The sequence below is a fragment of the Melozone crissalis genome, unplaced genomic scaffold, assembly GCF_028551555.1.
Source record: "Melozone crissalis strain CALT ecotype California unplaced genomic scaffold, PUWL_Pcris_2 ptg000023l_1, whole genome shotgun sequence".
Classification (NCBI taxonomy): Eukaryota; Metazoa; Chordata; class Aves; order Passeriformes; family Passerellidae; genus Melozone; species Melozone crissalis.
Genome location: NW_026535801.1, coordinates 25786928 through 25807645, shown reverse-complemented (window position 1 = coordinate 25807645; position 20718 = coordinate 25786928). Strand labels below are relative to the sequence as shown.

Here is a 20718-nt window from a genome sequence, read left to right as displayed (position 1 = left end):
TGCTCTTTTATTTCTAATTGCTGCCTTCACTTTGCTGCTGAACCAGAACGGGCTCTGGGCCAGCGCTGCCCTCTTTCTTGATTGTGGAATTGTGGCTTTTTGTGGCTTCTGAAATTCTTCTGAAAGAGCTCACCATTTTCATTCACATTTTTCTATCTAAATGTTTCCTCTGAGCTGATTTCACTCATAATTTTCCCCCTGCTTTGGGAAATTAGCTCTTTCAAGGCATGAAGGATATAAATTACTGCTTAGGAATGTCCTTTCTGTGCCCAGGGTGAATGTAATCTGGTCATGATCACTGGTCCCTAGGCAACCTTCAAGTTGCAGTCCAGTAGTGAATTCATCTCTATCCTTCATAATCCAGGGGAATGTTGCCTGCACTGGATGCAATGCCTCACATATAAAAGAGGGATCATCTCTAATTTTTAGAAACTCTGCAGATCATCTGTTGTTGGCTGCAAAAGAACATCAGCTCATCTCATAAAGCACCATCCTCCCAAAGCCTTGTGTGATACCACTGGCACCCTGGCTGACTACCCCAGCAGGTACCACTGCCCCCCATTCCTGTGCCTTCACAGTGAGCACAGGAACACTCAGAAATGTCCAAAGTCCTTTTGCATAATGGGCATCACACATTTCTGACCCTGACACATCAATCTGAATCATTTCAGTGCTTCTGTGATGATTTCCAGCAATGCAAAAGGATCAAAGACTCTCTCCTTCCAGTCCCAGTTTCTCCAAAGCACATGTCTGATTTTAGAGCTGAGTGTGCCAAGGGGACAGTGATAGGCAGAGCGTGGATAACATGCTGAAAAGCTCTTGTCCCCACAATGTGTCACTGCAAAATCACACAAAAAGCAACAGGTGAACTAAAAAGAGATGGCTTCTCCTCATTTGCCTGATCCCTGCCTGCCATCAGCAGCAGTGTTTGGGTCCAGAGTGAGTCTGGGAGGCAGGTGAATATGGTGAATATGCCCCAGTGAGGGCACACTCCTGTGAAGCACCTCTGGCAGCTCCCAGCAACCAGGCAGTTCCCATCCAGCCATGTCAGGCCTGTTCCCAGCTCTGCTATCCCTAGATGTGAGGAGCAAGGACACAAAGAAAGCTGTGGGAGAGCCAGAGGGCATGACCCCTCTTTGGGCAAGTCTAGCTATCCCCATCAGTGCTCCCATGCAGCCTGGCACATCTCACACTGCAGCTGCTGATGAAACCACCCCTTGGGCAAAGGAGAGAGGACTTGCACCGTTCCTTACCTCAGCCATGAAGTTCTGCTGGAACGTCTCCTCCTGGAAGGGCTCTGTCCGCAGGCGGTCTGCAAGGGAGACACGGATCAGCCTGGGCAGCTCGGGCCACACCTCCCACCCCAGCTGCCCCTTTATCTGACCATGGGGTGAGGATGATGCAGGGGAAAAGCTCCAGCACGCTCTTCCCAGAATCAGCAGGAAACACCAGCAGGCCTCTTGGGCTAGGGACGTATAATTTGGCTAGCAGAAGGTGCAAGGACCCCAAGGAAGTTGGAAAATCATGGTTGAGCCTGCTGATGCACACAGCAGCCAGGCAGAGCCAATAGTCCATGCACACTCATCCCAGCACTTCTGCATTGAGGGGTAAGGAACAGTGGCAGGATATGCTCAACACCATTCCCAGACCTTCCAGCTGGAACAAGCTGAGTCTGTGGGACAGGGCACTGCTTGTCCAGCTGCTCATCTGAAGGGGTGAGCCAGCCTGTGTCCTCCTCTTGCAGGACAGGAACAATTCTGCTCTGCACCTTGTCCAAAACACTAGTTTTTCCACATTGTTGCTAAGATGTGGTCTGGAGAAGCAGCTGGCTGGATTTGCTCAGCCACAGGGTGCAATGCTTCCCCCAGCTTTCTGCCCTGCACCAAGTAAGGGACAAGAGAGGCCAGCTGCTCACCAGCATCAGTGCCTGGACCCAAGACAGGTTGTCCAGGCTGGCCCAAGCCCTGCAGAGATTGCATGCAGCAGGACAGAGGGAAGTGCAGCTGGCCAATGCAGCTCTAGTGCACCTACAGGGCAGATCCAGGCTCCTGTGGTGGGGCTCCAGTCATGGGACAGGGTCTGGACCATAATACCTTCTTGGATGTGATACACAAGCCCAGGCTGACCCCCATGAGTCTCTGCATGCCCAGGGCACCACGCTCCTGCAGAAGTGCAGGCATCACCTGTGGCAGCAGGACAAAGCACGGCAGTAGCAAAGTATGACCCAAAAAACAGCACCCAGCCAACCTCCATAGGTGGGGAACAAACCACCCCCCAAGGGGCCCCCCCTGCCCCATGTCCTACCCAGAGGGGCTCCTGTGTGCCCATCGCCCCGATGGCAAAGTGGGCTGGGCACTGGAGGGGGGCCCATGAGCTCGGCTGCACTTCCCACATCTGGGAGAGCCCCGAGCCCCTGGGTGCTGCCCAAGCACTCAGTGAGCTACTGCCCTTGGGAAGGGAGCCTGACACCACGGCAGGGCCAGCCCTTGAGGCTTCCCCAATGGCTCCTGGGGACCAGCCAGGTGCCCTCAGAGCACTGGAGAGCCCCTTGGCCGCTCCCCAACTCCTACAGCTATCGGTCAAGGGCTGCTCTTCCCCCAGCTCGCCCCAGAGGCTGCTCCCAGCCTTCTGGCTACTGCTGTGCTGCTGGCTTAGCTAAACATGAAACACAAGCCAGGCTGGGTAACAGCCAGAGAGAGCAAAGCACGCCAGCCCAATGCTGGGGAGGACACTTGCTCCCTGCCCCAGGCATCCCTTCTCACCTCTGCTGAGAGTGGCTCCGCTCTCCCTGTAATCTTCAATCTCAGCATCCTTCTGGAGCAGCAGGGAAATCAGCTCTTGCACCTGGCACTGCAGAGCCAGGTTCATCTGGATCAGGGGCCGCACGAGGTGACGGGACACCTGCAACGGAGGAGGGCTGCTCTAGGAAAGGTCTGGGTCCAGGAAGGCACACAGCTGTCCACAGAGTGGTCAGAGCAGGGCACCCAGCAAGGTCCTAGCAAGAGCTGCAGCCCAGGTCACACAGGGCTCCACAAAATACCCCACATCTCACCCACATCCACTGGGAAATGGTTAAAAGATGTGAGCTGGGAGAAGGCAGGCCAGATGCTGTGGGACACATCCCTCCATCCCAGCCCCATCCTTTCACAGCTCAGGCTGCAGCAGGCGAGAGATTAGGTGGGAGAGCAGGGATAGGCAATGCTCCACCCACTATCTGGGGTGCAACAGGAAACAGGAGCCCCCCATGTGCTCCCCAGACCCTCCCCATGGCTCTGCACACCTTATGGCATGTTCCTATGCAGGAAACAGGCATGGCTGGGTGAAAAACCAGAAAGACCTAAGGCGTCAAACTGTGGCTTGATGAACAGGAGAGGCACTCCCAGGGAAGTAAGATGAAATGCAAAAGAGATCTCAACAGGCAGGACTTGTGCAGGCTCCCCATTGCAGCCCCCATTGCAGTATGCCCTCTAAGCTTACACCACACAAGCCCCACACAGAGCCCTGGGCATGTCCTCTGTCTCAGAGCCCAGTTGGGCCATCCTGGCCCAGCAGGCACACAAAGCATCCCCTCTCCTATCACCTCCTTCAGTCTCTGGAAGGGTATTTGAGATCCCCCAACCTATGGTGCCCCTTGTTTCTGTGGCCAGGCTGAGTCCATGGGTGAGAGGACAGCAAACCCAGCATTGCTCCTGAAGCATTCTCACTCCTATGGCAAGCCCACAGTGGGCTCTGTGCTTTGCCCACCCCCAGATATGAGCCCAGAGGTGATAGCCATCACCCACTGGAGCACTTGGAGCGCACCACCTGTAGCAGAGGTGGGATAGGCCAAGCCAGGTAAGCTCTATGCCTTCCTCAAGCCCCTGGCTGGGGCAGAGTTGATCCCCATCACTGCATCCACACCGGCCACACTCAGCACCCCATCTGCTTCCCACCTCCATGGAGTCTTGCAGAGACCCAGTGTGTGTCCAAGATAGAGGAGCAGCCAGGAACAGGGGCTTTGCACCTCCTCAGCTCATCCAGGACCCCGATTACCTGTTCAACCCTGACGGTGAGAGCAGTCCCCCGGGGAGCCCGGCTGTCGCCCCGCCATGCCCAAGCACAGCCGTTCGGGGGCAGAGGCACCGCGGCCGGCACTGGGAGCGGGGCTCCGGGGCTCCGGGGCTGCGGGGCGCTGCCTCCCGCCGGCTCGGGGCCGCAGTGCCGCGCCGGGCCCGGGGCTCCGGCGGGCGGTTCGCGGGCGCCGGGCGCCCTCTTGTGCGCGCAGGGACGCAGGGCCCGGGGGAGCCCCACCGGCAGGGCCCGCAGGGGCTGCCTCTGCAAACGCAACGTGCCCGTGAAAGAGCGAACCCTTAAAAGCCGGGAGAATCTGCTACAATTCCGCCCGTCGTAACACACCAGCTGCGGGCCATCTGGGGGTACCCGCTGCTCTGTGCCCCGCTTCAAGGCTTGCTCCTAAAGAGAACAGCATCACTCTGCTCTACAGAGTGCTGGCAGGGCATCACCCCACACTGGACATAGGATTATCCAAAGGTTTGCTTTGGAGGGGATTTTTGATATAACTCACTAGAACAGGTTGCTCAAAGCCTGATCTTGAACACTTCCAGGAATGGAACGTCCGTAATTTCCCTGGGCAACGTGTCTCAGGGCCTCATCACCCTCATAATGAAGACTTTTTTTTCTAGTAGCAAATCCAAATTTCTCCTCTTATAGTTGAAAAACATTTCCCCTGGTCCTATCACCCATTATGCCCATGCAAAAAGCTGTTCTCCCTCTTTTTAATAAGCCCTCTTCAAGTACTGCAAGGCTGCAATGAGGTCGCTCCAGAGCCTTCTCTTTTCCATGCCAAACAATCCCATCTTTTGCAACCTGTCTTGCCTTTGTAGGAGAGGAGCTCCAGCCCTTTTACCATCTTTGTGGCTCTCCTCTGGAACCCCTCTAACATGTCAATGTTTTTCTTGTGCCAAGCACCCCATATTTGAATGCAGAACTCCAGATGGGCTCTCACGAGGACATTTCACTAATGCCCCAGCAGCAACATTTGCTGGGCCATCCCTGTGTAACTGCATGGCACAAACCAAAGCCTCAATGGGGAGAAATGAGGACAGTAACCCTTGGGAGAGGCAAAAGGCAACCTACAGTCACCAGCATAGCTCAAGACTACTCAAAAGCCTCTAAGGAGAGGCCTAAGGAGATAATCCTAAAGAGATAATCCTTAATTTTGGCCACGCCCCTCCCTGAAGTCTCTGCAGCTTTGCTCACCATGTCCAGGGGAGCCGGGCAGCAGTGGAAGTCCCAGTAGAAGGGCAGTCCTGACAGCTCGCTCTTCACGTGCAGCCTGAGGCCACTGGGAGAGCGGTGGCAGGAGAAGGCAGTGGTGGCACCTGGCTGCCCTGCCAGCAAGGGGCACATCAAGCTGCACAAGTGGTTCAGGAAGGAGGACACGTGGACAGTCAGCCGCTTGTTCAGCTCCTGGGAAAAGGCAAGGTTAGGGGGCACAGCACAGCACTGGGGAAAAACCAGCAGAAATTCCAGCACCAAAGGAGTCAAACTACTGCATGTTCCAGTGCAAAAAGCCATCCCTGGGCCTTGGCTTCCAGCTGACATGACATTCCTCACTGATTCTCCCAAGCCAGCCATGCTGGGAAGATTCCCCTATCCTGCCAGTCCAGCATGGGCACGGTGCAGCAGTCTGCACTAGCACATCTGCTCTGCATGCCACCACAAGCACCATAGCCTGGCTGAGAGCCCACAGCAGGACAATCTGCCAGAGCTGGGGATGGCTGCAGCCATCTGCCCATCCCTCCTGCCACCAGCATTATGTGACACAGGGACATGCCACTCCAATGGCACATGAGGGCCTGGGCACATGGGCTGAGGAGATGAGGCACAGCTCCATGCATTTTTGGGGGCGAAGCTGACAGGATGCCCCATGAGAGACTACTAGCTATGAATGTGAACAGAATCTCTCTGTCATGAGTAGAAGGCAGCCTTGTTTCCAGCTCCTCTTTAGTACATTGACCCTGGGGAAACCAGCTGCCCATCCAGCCCACAAGTGAAGAGACTGTGCCAGCCTCTGTATGCAGACCCACCTGGCAGCCCCAGGCATGCTGAACAGAGTGGCCCACTCTCCCAGGAGAAGGGTGTTTGGCCAAGGGGGGTGACAGGGCTTGGGCAGAGCCGCACAGGGACTTCCCAGGTTGGGCATTTGCAATTTATGCGGGAATGTCAGCTGCTGGGAGGAGAAAAAGAGGCCCCTGGCCTCTTCAGATACTCACCTTGGACCTTTGTCCCACAGCCTCGGCGTCTGCCCTCTCGTACCAGACACAGCTGAGGTCAGAGATCAGCAGGATATAGCCGGTATTCCTGAAGCACACTTTGGCAAGAAAACTGGACTCACCAAAGCGAACAGAAGCCCAGGGCTGGGTCAGGAGGCTGCTTTCCAGCTCCTCGGAGCCCTCCATCTGCAAGAGAGCAAGCAGGTCTCTGCCTCAAGCCCCGCCCAGGCACACCTGGTCCCTGGGGTGGCCTCAAGAGACCGGCAGTCCCAGCTGGCCCATTTGTGACCCGACAGCACAGAAGTGAGGATACTCAGCCAGCTCTGGTCACACATGCAAGCAGCAGAGCTGGGCCGTGTGTTTGGGAGCTTGCTGCAGGGCAGGTCCTGCCGCAGCTCACAAGAAGCACCCCAGACGCTCCAGCAGGCGCACGGCAGTGGAACTGCCGCCTCCCCGGGCTATCCGCTGCTTGCTGGATCTAACATGCCAAGACCTCTATGCCCAAATGAGCAGTGAGGCTGCCCCGCCGGCACCGGGCGGGGAGCTGGGCGCTGCACCCTCCTCCTGCTGGGGCATCCCATCCCTGCGCTCCAGGCGAGCCCTGCCGGCACGGACACCGGCACGGACACCGGCAGGGTGCCGGCAGCCACTGCCGCTTCCCGCTCCTCCCTGGGACGGGCTCCACGCTCCCAAAGCACTCGGGAACCCAGCGATCGCGGCTGCCCGCGGGCCTCGGGCTCTGCGGAGCCGCAGCATTACCCGGGGGCAGGAGGAGCCGGCGGCCGGGAGGTGCAGAGCCTCGGGCTTTTTTTCCAAAATTCCTCGGGCTTGCGAGCGGCGCCGGGCCGGAGGCAGGGCGGACTACGGCTCCCGGCATGCTGCTCTCTTCCGTGGCGTGCGGGGCCGGGGCACGCCGGGATGTGCGCTCCCTGCTCTCCGAGAATGGCCATCCCTTCCCGGCAGCCTGGTGTTCCCCTGCCTGCCCATGAGGACGGCGAGCCGAGCTGGCTGTCCCTCTATAGCGGCCGCGGCTGCCGAAGGGAGTGCCACGGCCGAGATGCTGATGGGGACCGAAATGCTTTAGGACTTTTATCTGCGCTTTCGTCTGCTGCGAAATGTCCTGTCACTAGTGCCCAGCTGGGTACAGCGCCCTGTGCAGCCGGAGAGGCGGCGCGGGGCTGCTCCTGTTCCTTGGCCCCAGGTGCATCCCTGAGCCCCAGGGTGCCAGGGCACGCACCCGCCCCGCTGCCCTGCCAGGGGTGCGGGACCCGGCTGCTGCAGCGCAGCGAACCTTGCATGGCTGGGGCTGCATGTGCCTCTGTCCCCATGCCTGCGCACGGAGCAGCGTTGTGCCAGCTTGGCATACCACACATCCCAGTTCCCTCCACACTGAGGCCCATCCTAACCCCAGGCACTGATTTCCAAACCTCATCACCCATTCTCTGGCTGTGATCCCCCACCAGCACGCCGTGCATTGAGGCCATCCAGGCTGGACTCACACACTGCCCCCGAGTCTCCCATTTACACTGTTTCCACACACCCCTCCACTCACCCCTCTCCCCAGCATGCCAGCTGCAGCCACCTCCCAGAGCAGTGGGTCATGGCACAGGGTGTGCGTCCTGACAGGTAATCAGGGAACATGGGAGTAGGCAAGGATTTTGCAGTGCAGGACAGACTGGCTTGCATGATCAGGCTTGGGGTGCAGGAGACCCAGCTGGACTTCAGGCACAGCTGAAATTTAAGGTCAGATGGGGGTGCTGGTTGGATGAGGATGAGCTGGGCATTATCCTGCTGTGTACAACTGTGGGGGTCACAGAGAGCTGGGGAAAGAGAGCTCACACCTAGTGACACACAGTGCCACTTCATCCCTCCCACCCTGCATCCACCTTTGGGTGTTTCACCTTGGGACCAGGTGGAAGGAGATGTTCTTCTTCAGGGAAATCCACTATTGGCTAGTGTAGTCACAAGAGCAATGCCTAGGGGGTTTTATACGGTGAGCACTACTGGGACTATCGACCGTAGGTGAAAGGGTGTTCATTGTTTGGGAAACTGAGCTGAGTTGCACCACCACTCTGGAGCATCTTGGAGTGCCAGAGATTGGTATATACCTGGTGCCATGGGCATCAAGGGGCCATAGACACAACTGGGACACAGCAGAAGGAGGGGATGGACAGCCAGTTGTTCCTGAGCACAGTGCCAGCAGGTAAACATAGCCACAGTGACAGTCCTTTGGGGCTGGCCAAAGCACTGAACCCTCCCCATGTCGTGTCCACAGGGTGAGGGGTGGATTTTACAGGTACCCACATCCTCAGCTGCAGTGGCACCAGGTGGCCTTGCCATCCTGTCACAGTCATCAGGGCAACAGGGGTGCCCCTAGGTAAATCCCAGCTGGAAAGAAAACCCCTGGAAAAGGCAAAGTTGGTGAAGGTTTTTATATCTCGCTCTCAGGCAGGGAAATTAGGTTTGTGTTAGGAGGGTGGAAGCTCAGTCCTGGAGGGCTTCAGAAATGAGGAGCAAAGTGGCTCACAAGCTGCCTTGAGGGCACAGCCCTGTTTTCACACGAGGCACCCCCAGATGACAGGGTCAGGCCACAGTGTGCCAGGCAGGCATGTCTCTCTGGCTTGGCCTTATTGCTGGCTGCAGCTCCCCAGAGCTGGGTTTGGGGAGCAGGTGTGTCCCTTCCCCGGGGCCAGCAGTCCCCTCCTCAGTGGCACAGCTGCCTTCCTCCTCTTCCTCACTCCCTGGGCAGAGGAAGCAGCATGGAAAGGCTTTGCAGGAAGATGGCAGCAGCCTCCTTATCCCAGTGGGGAGCCTATATGCTTGGCTGGCTTCCCCTCTCTCTCCATGGAGGTGACAGTCTCCAGCTCTGGCTTTCCATGACTGCTCAGGAAGCAGCCCTCGTTCCTCCAGTGTTCCTGCAAGCAGGAAGGCAGGCAGTGAAATGGGAGCCCCTTCCTCCTAGCCCACACCAGCCCCTGCACCCTCAGTAGGAAAGCCTGGAGGCAGAGCTGGTGGTTTGCCTCATGGACAGAGCCAGTCCTCAGGGCAGGACATATGCAGATCACCTAGGGCAGCCCCTCACCTGAGACCGTGTTCTCCAGAAAAAATGACAAGAAGCCAGTTAAGAAGACAGGGACCATAAGCAGGGAGAGGAAGAGGAGGTCCAGTGGCACCCAGCCTGCAGGGACAGTGCTAGAATCAGCCAGGAGGTCCCAGCCCAGCCAGGTAAAAGGGGCACGAGCAGCCATGGCAGAATCAGGGATTGAAGAGGTAGCTGCCTGCTGCCATGAGCTGACCCAGGCTCCCAGAACACTGGAGATGTGTGTTCACCGTGCCATGGGACTCAAGGCTCTGCCTTGCCTGGGGAATGTCCCTCATACCTGTGGCCAGGGGAGCCAGAGCCGTGCCGAACCAGCGCGGTACCAGCAGTGCCATGAACATGGCAAAGCCAACAATGAAGATGTTCCTCCCCGAGTCAATGTCTGTGTACTGGAAGTAGGAGATCCCCGTGCCCACAGCCACGGCGTAGGTTACACAAAGCACCCCTCCTGCGAGGGGCAGGAGTCAGGAGGTGCCAGGCAGGCTGCAGGTGCTGCAGCAAAGGGCAGGGCGGGGTACCCACCGTGAACTGCCAGTGGGACATGGGTGAGGAGCCCTGCCAGCCTCGGGGACAGGCCCAGCACCATGCACAGCAGGGCGCTTACTTGCACTGAGCGGCGAGAGCCAGCCTGGGAAAGAAGAGTGGGAGAGTGAGCATGGGTAGCATCACCCCCTGCTCTGTCTCCCACCCTTCTGCTACACACATCTGCCTTTCCCAGCGCTGGCTCGGTGACAGCCTGGCAATTATGTGTAGTCCCGCACACCTGCTCGACTGCCTCCCCACCCCCTGCCAGCCCATTTCCCCCTGCTTTGGCATACCTGCGTGAGGCCGGCGGCGCAGGTGTTGGCGATGCTGGAGGCCGTGCCCCCTGCGCTGCCCAGCAGTCCCGCCAGGAGGCTGCCCAGCCCTTCCATGCACAGCCCCCGGTTACAGGCGTGAGGGGGCAGCCGGGGGGCTCGCAGCAGCCTCCTGCACAGCACGTAGCAGCCCACAGAGTTCATGCTGCAGCCCGTGGCCATGGCGATGCCCACTGCCAGCGCCCGGGGCGTGAGCAGCGGCCACCTCCATGCTCCTGCAGCGGAGGGAAGAGGGACAGGTGATAGAAATCCTGTCCAGACGTGGATGTCTGCCCTCAACCCTGCTGTCCCCCACCTGCATAGGGGATGTGGATCCAAGGGGCATTGGAGGTGCTGTTGGCCCAGGACAGCTGTGCCATTGTCACATCCAGTGATTCCCAGGGAACGTGGAAGTAGGTGAGGATGGCACAGACAATGCAGACACCAGCAAATGGGAGAAGTACCTGCAAGGCAGAAGGGGACCCTCAGCAGGAGACTCTCCTCCCCTGCCTGCCGTGGCTAGCACCACATCCCTATCCTGTCACATCTCCCAAGGATGTCATGCCGCATCTCCCCTTACCCCTGCAGGAAGCATGCCAAGCTGTTCTGGTCCAACACCCTAGGTCCCCAGCACTTCCCCAGAAGCATCCATGTTCTGGGAGCTGCAACCGAGCTTTTCATGCCTGCCTGTGCACCAGGTCTCACCTAACCCCACACCAAAGAGCCAGGCTTAGAGAGAGAAGCCTGGTGACAGTGAAGAGAGCAGACAAACCCCGGTACCGAGAATGTGCGCAGGGTGGGAGCTGAATACTCTGTGGCGCCCTCCCAGGCATGGGGCCAGGCACAGAAGGGCAGGCGGCAGGACCGCAGGTGTTGGGAGAAGGTGACAGCGAGGAGCACGAGCCTAGGAGAGTGAGCACAGGTCACCACACAGCATCACAGTCACCGATGGGGTCCCAAATGTGCACCATGCACTGCGGGGGTGCCCCATCCCTGTCCTGCTGGTGAAAGAAAGGCCCAGGAGCTGCCCACCACTACAGCCCCTGGGCTCACATACAGCAGTGCTACTCCCCAGCTGGTGGAGCAGAAGAAAGCAGCTTCCTTGAATGCAGAGAGCCCGATGATGGAGAGGCTGGGGGCCAGGACCATGGGCCCGCAGTGCCGTGCTGCCCACCCACACACGCCAGACACCCCCAGCGCCAGCTGAATCAGCCCAGAGATCAGCACTGCTCCAGAGACCTGTAAGAGGAAAGGATGGGCCTGTGGGGCAGGGCACATGGAGAGCAGTCCAGTCTTCCCTTGGCCCCAATCCCACCGCCCCAGTAGCTGGGAACAAGTGCTTGTTTCATGTGCTCTGCTCATCCCAAGCACAGAGAAAAACATGCATGGACATGCATCATGATCCCCTTTGCCTTCACAACTCTCTTCATGGCAAATCCCAGAAAAAGAGACTGGGGGTGCAGAGATATGGGTGACAAGTGGAAAGCTGATGGAGAGGGATAGCAACCCCCATTCCAGCACAGGAGCACCCACCTCTTGCAGTGAGTCAGCCCAGCTCCCTGTGTCTCTGCAATGAGGTACAAGGCATGTACTGGCCATGGCTGTACCTGGAAGGGAATTTTGGAAGGGTGGGATACACATGGATCCTGGGCTCCTGGAGCTGTGTCCAAGAGGCTGCAATAAGGTGACTGCTAGCTGCAGAAGGGGAAGTGTGCCAGCATCTCTGTCCCATAAGTCCTGGCCCCGGGGAGGTGACCAGACACATTGCAAGTGCACTCAGGAGTGTGAGTAGGGTGCTGTGCAGCATCACCAGAAGGGCCAGCAGGCAGGACCCCTTACTACCCCTCATCCCTACTCCACCTACCATCATTGCCATTCCCCTGACACCAGCATGGCCCAGGCCCTAAGGGACACAGGCTCCAGGGCTGTGCTTACCATTCCCGTCTGTGCTGGCACCAGGGGACAGGTGGGAGCTCAGCACCATGGCAGGGACCAGGTACTCAAAGGATGGAATTTGAACCAGCGGCAACCTGAGGAAGGGGACAACAATGGCACATTACGGAGGAAGGACAGGGAAGGGAACAGGGCTGCTCCAAAAGCCCAGACTGCCAGAGGAGCAGGGGTGGGAAGGGAAGCAGATAAGAACCCCAAAGTGGCAGGAGGTTACCCCATATTCTACATGTGCCCTGGTACATCCCAAGTGACAGCACATGGAGTGGATGCAGCTGTCAGAAGCTTTGCTGAATCTCATACCCAGCCTGTGTGGGCAGCACAGGCATCAGATGGTGTGAAGGAGCTGTGTATGATGTTGGAGCAAGGCAGTGAGGAGCTGGAGGGAAAGTTTTTCTAGAGGTGTGTGTGAGAGGGAAGAGACATCTGTGACAACTGTGCAGAGATGCAGCACAGAGAGGTTTTCCTTGTGCCCCTTCCCACTTCCCCTGCTCACCGGCTCCCCAGGGTGGTCTGCAGCACTGTAGAGATGCCGCAGGTGAAGAGGCTTCGTGCCAGCAGCTTGCTGGTGGTGTGGGCATGAGGTGGCTCCTGGGGCAGGGTGGGCAGCAGGAGGAGGTGGAAGATGCAGAGCAAGGAGGTCTGCACAGCCAGGTGCTGTGCAGGGAAGAGATGGAGCAGTCACAACTCCTTGCAGCACCCAGAGCTGCAGCTCCCCATGCCCAGGCCCCCTGAGAGGGTGGATGCCCACTGACACCACCTGGGTAGCACCCACTATTGCCCACTCCTCTCCCAGCCACACTGACCAGAGCCCTGCACCCTTTGCCTGGCAGGATGCAGCCCCTGCTCTGCAATCTGAGAAAATCCCAGCCCTCTTCTCATCATCCTATCTCTCTGGCTGCTCACCGTGGTCCCCCCTTACCTGAAGGGCTAAGCAGCAGCTCATCATCCAGGAGCACATCTTCTGGGAGGAGCAGGATGTAAGCATGGGGCTCCCAGCTCCAGGTGCTCTGCCACGGCCCCCATTCATGCTGCTGCCTTCCCCACACTGCTCCCAGTTTTCAGTGCAGAGGGTGGGCAGGCTCCCACCGCCAAGAGCTCCTCCCAAATCCTCACATGCCTGAACTTCCACCTTCTGCAGGAGCTGCCCCAGGGTTAGCCATTAACTTGGATTGGTTAGTTATCTGCCTTTGTGGCCAGGAATGTAAGTGTCACCTTGGTTTGTCACCGTGAGGGCCAGGTGACAGGCAGCCAAATGCAGGCCATCAGACACTATTACAATGCCAACTATCCACAGCCTGGGTCCCATCACTGCCTCTGTGGGCAAGCACTGGGTAGGCCACAGCCTTGACACCTCGTCCTCCATGTGCTCAGACTACTCCCACCAGCAGCATCCTCCAGCTTTGGTATGCCCTGCTCATGCTTGTGTCACCCCAGCATCTGCAGGGGCATCTGCTGCCCTCCTGGTCCAGCCTGGTCTCTAGTGGGGGTCTGTTATATCCCCTGTTCTCCTAGGAGAGCACTGAATCCTGCCACTGGACAAGGATGCCAGGGACAGGAGCTGCCTGCTTGGCTGCAAAGGGATGCTCGTGTTTTGGTCACGGGGCAGAGGTGGCTGTGTCAGTGACCTGGTCAAGCCTGTGCTGCTCAAGGCTCACTCATTAACAGGTAAGGCTTTGGAGAGCAAAGAGCAGTGAAGAGAACATGCATTCCCCGCATTCCCAAGGATGGGGATCCTCCTCTCTCCTGTTGTCCCTGCCTGCACCAGACCCAATATCCCTCCTGTCAGGAGAGAGACTCAGGATGGGCCTCGAAGGTCTCCTGGGCTCACTGGCAGCACCTAGGGTTTGTCTTGCACAGCAGCTGCAGGAGCAGGCACAGCTGCATGGACATGGCTCTGCTCTGGGGCAGGCATGCTGCCAGTATGAAGCAGCTCAGCAGGACGAGGCAGGCACACAGCAAGAACTACTTTTATTGGAAGAGATTTGCATCTACAAAAGAGTGAAAAACAGGTGTAAAATCCACAGTAAAAAGAAGGGCCATGATGAGCTGGCCTGGTCAGCAAGACAAGGTGCCTTCTTCCCACTCTGAGGAGCAGTCAGGCACTGTTTTCTCACAGACACAGACAGCTGGGGTTTGGGATAGGGTCACACAGCACCCCAGATTCAAAACTCCCAAGACAAGCAGGATAAGGAAGTTCAGCCCTAACCACACCTCATCCCCACCAAGCCCAGCGGAGCACAGCCACATTGGGGTACCTGCTTGGTGTCACTTTTGCAAGTTCCAAGAAGTGGCCTAACAGCCCCCAAATGTAAAAACTGCTCACTCCCACCTCCTTCAACCTCCTCTCCCGTACCCCAGGCACCCCACCTTCTCACTGTGGTCACTGCCTTAGCCCCTCCACCCTGCACACACAGTCCCAGCCTCCAACATCCCATATGCCACCTCTGTCCAACACCACTCACTACAGGAAGAGGTTCAATACCCTCTTTGCACGAGCACCCCAGCCCAAAGGCAACCCATATTTACCCTCCAGCTATTAAGTTCCCACCCCAGCAACCCAGCTCTATGCCAACCTGTGCCAGCAGCCCCAAGTGAAGAACATCCCTGCCCTAGGTGGGAGGACACAAGTGCTGGTTTGAAAGTAATGCAGGGGCCTTCAGCCCCCTGCAATTCCAGGGATCAGGGGTCCCAGAAGTGCAAGGAAGCGAGTTGTGCCACACTAGAAGGGAAGGGGAAAGGGGCTGCTGTCCTATACTCCTAGCTGGGAAAAATGAAGCTCTTGATTCTACTGAGATCCATTGCAGTATGCAGGAAGCACTGCTTCAGCCCCAGGGGGTCCAGCCAGTCCTCATGGCCGGGGGCTGCATCCCACGTGGGGCCCGCAGCGGCTGAGCAGGCGTGGCAGTGCAGCACCGGGGGCGCCGGGAGCGCGGCGAGTCCAAAGGGGCCGGGCTGCCGGGGGGCTGCGCGGGGGGCGGTGCGGTTGGATCTCTCACAGGCAGTGGGCACTTTCCGGAAAGGACCGTGTGGGAGGTGCCTGTGCTGGGCCAGATCAGGTGCCTTTGGGTAGGACAGGGCCGTCATCACGCTGCTCCACAGGTAGAGTGCGGTGGCTGTGACACCTCCACGATGGGGCTCCTTGGTCGTCTCGTTCTCCCCCAGGCAACGGGTGCAGCTGCCTGAGGAGACGTTGGGCAGCTCGGGCTGGGGTTGGCCAGGGGCTGGGGCTGGCTGGGCATCCAGCTGGCACCTCCCCTCCTCGGGGAACAGCACAGGCCGGGGGGCTGCAGAGCTGACACCCCTTAGGCACACAGACCGGTGCACCACGGCGATGGAGGCGAAGATGGCTGCGAAGCCCGTCAGGTACACCACACCCAGGAGGCAGGCCAGCTAGGGAGAAGCCAAATGTTAGCCCAGACACCCCCAGACAGTCATGATGCAGCATGGCCATGATCAAGCCAGCAGTCCTGACAGGAAAAAGCATCACCAGCTGCAGGGCTGCATGCTGAGAGCAGGCAGCCACACTGCTAATGGTGGGCAGCACACAGCCTGCCCAAAGCTGGGCCTAAATATCACAAACCAAAACGCTATAAAAGCTAAAAGCCAACAGTTCCTGTTCAAAACCCTAGCTGGTACCCAGCTGCCTCCATGCCACCACCATGTCCTTGCACTATGACTTATGGGGCTGTGGTCTGGCACAGGGCACACTATCCAGCACCAGGCTGCAGTGCCTCAGGCAGTGCAGCTGATTTGCATCTTCTGACAGCTTCCCTTTTCAACAGAGAATAAACCAAGGTGCTGGTCTCAGTGGAAAATAAGAGTCCTGCTCCAAATCCACAGCCTGCTGGGTACCATGTTCTTGCATTAGCTGCTCTCCTATGCCCTTACCTTCACCACTTGCTGGTAGAACTGGCCCAGCACATGCTGCCACATGGACTGCTCCATGAGGACACACAGATCTGTGTAGGTGAACCAGCCACGCCACATGCCCTGTTTTTCAGCCACACTGCAAGAAGAAAAAAAAAAAAAAAAAAAAAAAAAGGAATGATGGACATGATATGGACCTTCCCCATAAAAGCAGAAAAGCAGCTTCAGCCCAGGCAGGCTTGGAGAAGACCCTGCTTAAGCTCTGTAGAAGGGAGGCCTAGCTAAGGCTCAGAGGTGTCCCAACCTCTTATTTCACTGCAACAGGGCCATCTCCAAGCAGGGCAGAGCCAGGCTGCAACACAGATAAAGGGATCACCCTCCCCCAGACACCTACCGTCCCTCCAGCCAGCTCAGCACTTCAAACAGCTCCCGAGGATCTGTGTAGAGGCTCCAGTCCTGCCGGGACAGCAGTTAAAGGTCAGTGCAGTCAGGGCAGTCACTCAGCACCCAGACACATCTTTCTCTATCCCTTCATGGGAGTATGTGGGAGAAAAACAGAAATCCAGACTCCCCTCGGTGTCTCTTTTCCCTGCTCTGTGAAACAGTCATCAGCAGTTACAGTTTCACTTACAATGGCGCTCAGGAAGTTCATCTCCAGTGTGTTCATGGTCTGGACGTCCACCTTCCCTGCTGCTCCCCACTCGTCGTTGAACACCTCCTCTTCCTCACCCTCATCGTACAGATACTTGCTTGCAACCATCTGAAAGTAGCACAAAGGACAGGATCTCGGCCTCCAGCGCGCTCAACTCCCGCCATGCAGCCCAGTTACCCCCTGCCCACTGCTCACCATGGAGATCAGGAAGAGGTCTGAAGAGGAGATCTGCTGGAGGTATTCAGGGTTCCGGTGCCGGAGTCTCTCAATGTAAACCAGGGCCAACATCATGGAGCAGGGCGAGATGCAAGCTTCCCTGCAGGACAGGACAAGAACCAATGCTACAAACATCCCAGGCACCAGGACACAACTTGGCTGCTCCCTCCCTTCCTACCAGAGGGTAGGAAGGTTTAGCAATTGCTAGACAGATCACAGCCTTGCCAGCTCTGTGCCAGCTGTCCTGAGCTGCAGCAACAGAAAGTGCCAAGGATGCAGGGTGGGGAGCAGAAAGCCCTGGTTTCTGTTCCCAGGCACAATCAGCTCCAAACTGAGCAGCCCTGCCTGCAGTAAGGCATGCTGCGAGGGCTCAGCTGCCAAGAGGAGACTCCAGGTTCAAGTCTGGTTACCCAGGGAGCTGCAGATGCAGCCAGTACAGACTCCCAGTAACAAGAGCACATAAGCACCCCAGAGAGCAGGATAAACTCGGAGCCAGCTGCATCGGGAAGTTGCTGTGACTGCTGTCTGTGCTTCTCTTTGACACCAATCAGGCGTAGGCACAAAGCCAGTGGCTGGCCCAGGAGACAAAGTGAGTCACAGGTAAGACCAGAGCTCCAAGTTCTGACACAGGACACGAAGGGACAGGTTTTGCTTCTTACCGAGATACGTGAGACACATATTTCTTCTGGAGTCTGCGGATAGGACTGGGAGCCACTTTCTGCAGCAACTCCACAGCAATATCTAGGACAGAAAAGCACCAAAAGAGTTATTCCCATGTGGTCCAGCCCATGCCCACCTTTTCCCTTCTCCCTACAAGCCCATCAGGTCTTGGTGTTTGCTCAGCCCTTCAAGTTTAAATTAAACTATGAGGCCTTATCAGAGGTCAGGGAGAAGTGAGGAACAAACACACAGGGCAGGCAAATAGCAGCAGGAAGAGGCTGTGAGTGACCAAGGCCCTGCAGCAGTGCCAGATCAGCAGGTCTGTGTCACAGGGAACCACCAGCAGTCAGCTGCAGAGGAACATCCTGCCCTCACCCTGCAGGACTTCAGACACCCTTCTGGAGGCCTTCTTGCTTCTTGGGTCTGATGTCACACCACATCTTCATGGTGCTTTGCTCCCCTCCAATCACAAGCATCTTCCCCCCCCAGATCTCATCAGCACACATCCAGCTCACCCTGCACCACCCCGAGATGACGGAGTAGGAGGCACCCATGTGAGCAGGAGCCTGAAGGCACCAACAGGCACCAAAGCACCTACAGGGTGTAACTGCAGGCCAGCCTGCTTTCCCTGCACCCAGGGATGTGCCTCAGCATTCAAGCACAGACACTGACAGACTGGCAGATGGCTCCAGCAGCTCCCATCTCACTTCCCTACACAACAGGACCAGCTGGAGCATCCCAAGCAGCACCACAGTGTGATGCTAGGCAAGAAGTGCTTTAGACAAGAAACTTCATTTTGTTTCTGAGCCCTTGGCTGACAGAATTGAGAGCAGAGTTCATCCCAGCAGCCTTGCATTTCCAGCTACCAGGGGAAGCATCACTGTACCTCTCCTTTCTACATCTCTCCAGCAACTAAGAGAACACCTGTAGTACCATGAGTGATTTGCCCAAAGAGCAGCCACCAAGCTCAGAACACACTGCTCTGAGGAACTTCCCTACACCATTCAGGCCATACCACTACTACGATGTGCAGCCAGGCAGACACAGCTCCAGCCACCCCCTGGCTGTGCCCAGCTCTCCCACTGCTGCTGCTCTCTCTGCCCTTCCAGGCCATCACTGTGCCACCACAGTACCAACATCACAAGGGATCCCTACAGGCTCATCCTGATATGAAACAAATTCTTCAGCCCACAAATCCAACTCAGAACAGGGTCCTGTCCTAGAGGGAATGGACAGCAACTGATCAGTTTCCCATCTCACAGCACAGCACACTGAGTATAGTTACTATTCTTCTGTCTCCAAAGGAACAAATTCACATTTCAACTTCTCTCCTCAGCCAGCCCCATACTGCCTTCTGCAACCAACCTCCAACACTAAAGACCTTTTCCTGCTATTCCACTCTCCCAACAAGCCTCTACCTTGTTTGAGGACAGTGCCATAAACTTACCATGTAGCAATGACATAGGTGTACCAAAACAGATGTCATAGTCCTGGGCCCCATTTTTAGAAAGCAGCTGGTGAAGGAAGGCTGTAAAAGCAGAACAGCCCATGGACACATTTTCCATGTGCCACTTTTGCCCCCAGCTGCTGGAACCACAGCATTTCCTGAGTGCATGGCAATCCTTACAGTTAATAGCCCCCAACAGTTTTCCTGCATGACTGTACCCTTTGAACTGTCATCCACGGAACAGTCCCACCTTGCACCCCAGTGTAATGTCAGCCTCAAGCCTCCCTCACACTGCTTGTGTTGGAACTCGTGACTCCCAGCAGTGCCCAGGCAGCTGGCTGCTCTGCCTGGGGCTGCCCTAGCCCCACATGCTCAGCATCCTCCTCCTCACCAAGGCACACCACACACAGCCTCCTGGCAACTTCAGACTGCTCCCCCTAGCAAGCAGCTCATGGAAATGCTGAGAACTCCACACAGTGAAGGCCCTCTAGCAAACCACTGCATGCCCTTTTCCACTCCTCTCCACCATCACCTGCACAAGCTCCTCAGCCTTAACCCAACCTTGTCCTTCTGCTCCCCAAAACACTGCTGAATTGACAGGCAAAAAAATTGTGATTCAGACAAACACAGCAAGAACTTGTCACCTTGCTGCTCACGACTAGAAGCTGAACAAAGCCCTGAGTGTTTTGCAGAGCACAAGCAATTATCTAAGACAGCTCTGAGCAAGAACAAGTTCACAACCTGCTCTGCCAAGGAATTCACAAGCAACGTAAAGGACTTTATATACCACTATAACGATGTCAAAAATGCAGCAACAGCCAGACATGGCAACAAAACAGAGAACAGAAACCATGAGGCTCTGGCAACCTGCCCTGCTGTGTTGTACAGAGAGGGAAAGGCTGGGCAGGGGTGGGATTTGGCGCTGGGGAGGAAGCAGGTGACCTATTGGTCTCGGCCCCTTGGGTTACTTCCAACCCCTTTGACTCAGCATTACCATCTGGGGACAATCGGCAACCCACCTGCCACAGGGCTGGAGAGATTATCCAGGCTGCAGTCTTTGTCCCAGCCATAATAGAGCCGCTTCCGCACTCTCTCGCTCAGCTGCTGGTGCCTGGGCAGGAACTGTGGGCACACAGAGGAACGTGAGGAAGGGCAGAGCACTCCCATACCGCGCCTTCCACCCCGCCCCAGCTCAGGGCCACTACACCGGGCCGGGGCGTGCGGCCGCACGGGGCTCCGCGAGAGTGGGGGATAGCGGGATCACCCCGAGCGCCTGCTACGAGCAGGCCGGGCCGCGGACACTCACCGTGAACTCCTGGAACCCACTGAGGGAGAACGCGCCCTCCTCGTCCAGCAGCAGCTCGTCCAGCTCCATCCTACCCGCTGGCAGGGCGGGGGCTGACAGCTCCCCTCCGGCGATACGGGGCCGGCTGTGAGGGCGCGGGGCCGGTCCGCTCCGAGGCCGAGGCCCGGTGCAGTGTCGGGAGCGGAGCCCTGAAAGCCGCTCCCAGCCTGACCACCACGGCCCGCCCTGCCGCCCTTCCTGTTCCGGCGCGGGGGCGCGGCCGCTCCCCGCCCCTGCCGCCGCCGGGCGCACGCGCGGCCGGTGTCACCCGGCCCCCCCCCCCCCCGCCTCGGCCGTCCCCGGGCGCACGCGCGCGGCGGCAGCGGCCGCCGGTCCCTCAGGCGGTGCCGCCCGCCCGGGCCGGTGA

At 57.6% G+C, this 20718-nt stretch overlaps 3 protein-coding genes across 3 annotated transcripts in view; all 3 read right to left on the bottom strand.

Annotated features, from left to right (window-relative positions):
• NHEJ1 (non-homologous end joining factor 1) overlaps positions 1–7134 on the bottom strand; it is a 42058-nt gene extending 34924 nt beyond the window's left edge. The window contains exons 1-5 of the mRNA XM_054278171.1: positions 7035–7134; positions 6276–6461; positions 5260–5469; positions 2763–2901; positions 1254–1312 (exon numbers count right to left, since the gene is read on the bottom strand). Of these exons, the coding sequence (XP_054134146.1) occupies positions 1254–1312; positions 2763–2901; positions 5260–5469; positions 6276–6461 (594 nt within the window). The 5' untranslated portion in view covers positions 7035–7134. The remainder of the gene's footprint in view (positions 1–1253; positions 1313–2762; positions 2902–5259; positions 5470–6275; positions 6462–7034) is intronic.
• Positions 7135–8858: 1724 nt separating this feature from the next.
• Positions 8859–13194, bottom strand: SLC23A3 (solute carrier family 23 member 3). The gene is made up of 12 exons (XM_054278426.1): positions 13084–13194; positions 12658–12818; positions 12147–12241; positions 11745–11818; positions 11269–11450; positions 10992–11115; positions 10528–10675; positions 10194–10447; positions 9898–10003; positions 9656–9823; positions 9358–9453; positions 8859–9190 (listed from the first exon to the last, which is right to left on the bottom strand). Exons 1-12 carry the CDS (start codon positions 13189–13191, stop codon positions 8859–8861), a joined length of 1848 nt encoding a protein of 615 aa, XP_054134401.1. The 5' UTR covers positions 13192–13194.
• A 930-nt stretch (positions 13195–14124) lies between these two features.
• Positions 14125–20533, bottom strand: CNPPD1 (cyclin Pas1/PHO80 domain containing 1). The gene is made up of 8 exons (XM_054278033.1): positions 20313–20533; positions 20026–20128; positions 17559–17640; positions 16879–16999; positions 16663–16791; positions 16426–16487; positions 16053–16170; positions 14125–15554 (listed from the first exon to the last, which is right to left on the bottom strand). The coding sequence occupies exons 1-8, from the start codon at positions 20379–20381 to the stop codon at positions 14922–14924; spliced, it is 1317 nt and encodes a 438-aa protein (XP_054134008.1). The 5' UTR covers positions 20382–20533; the 3' UTR covers positions 14125–14921.
• Positions 20534–20718: the final 185 nt, after the last annotated feature.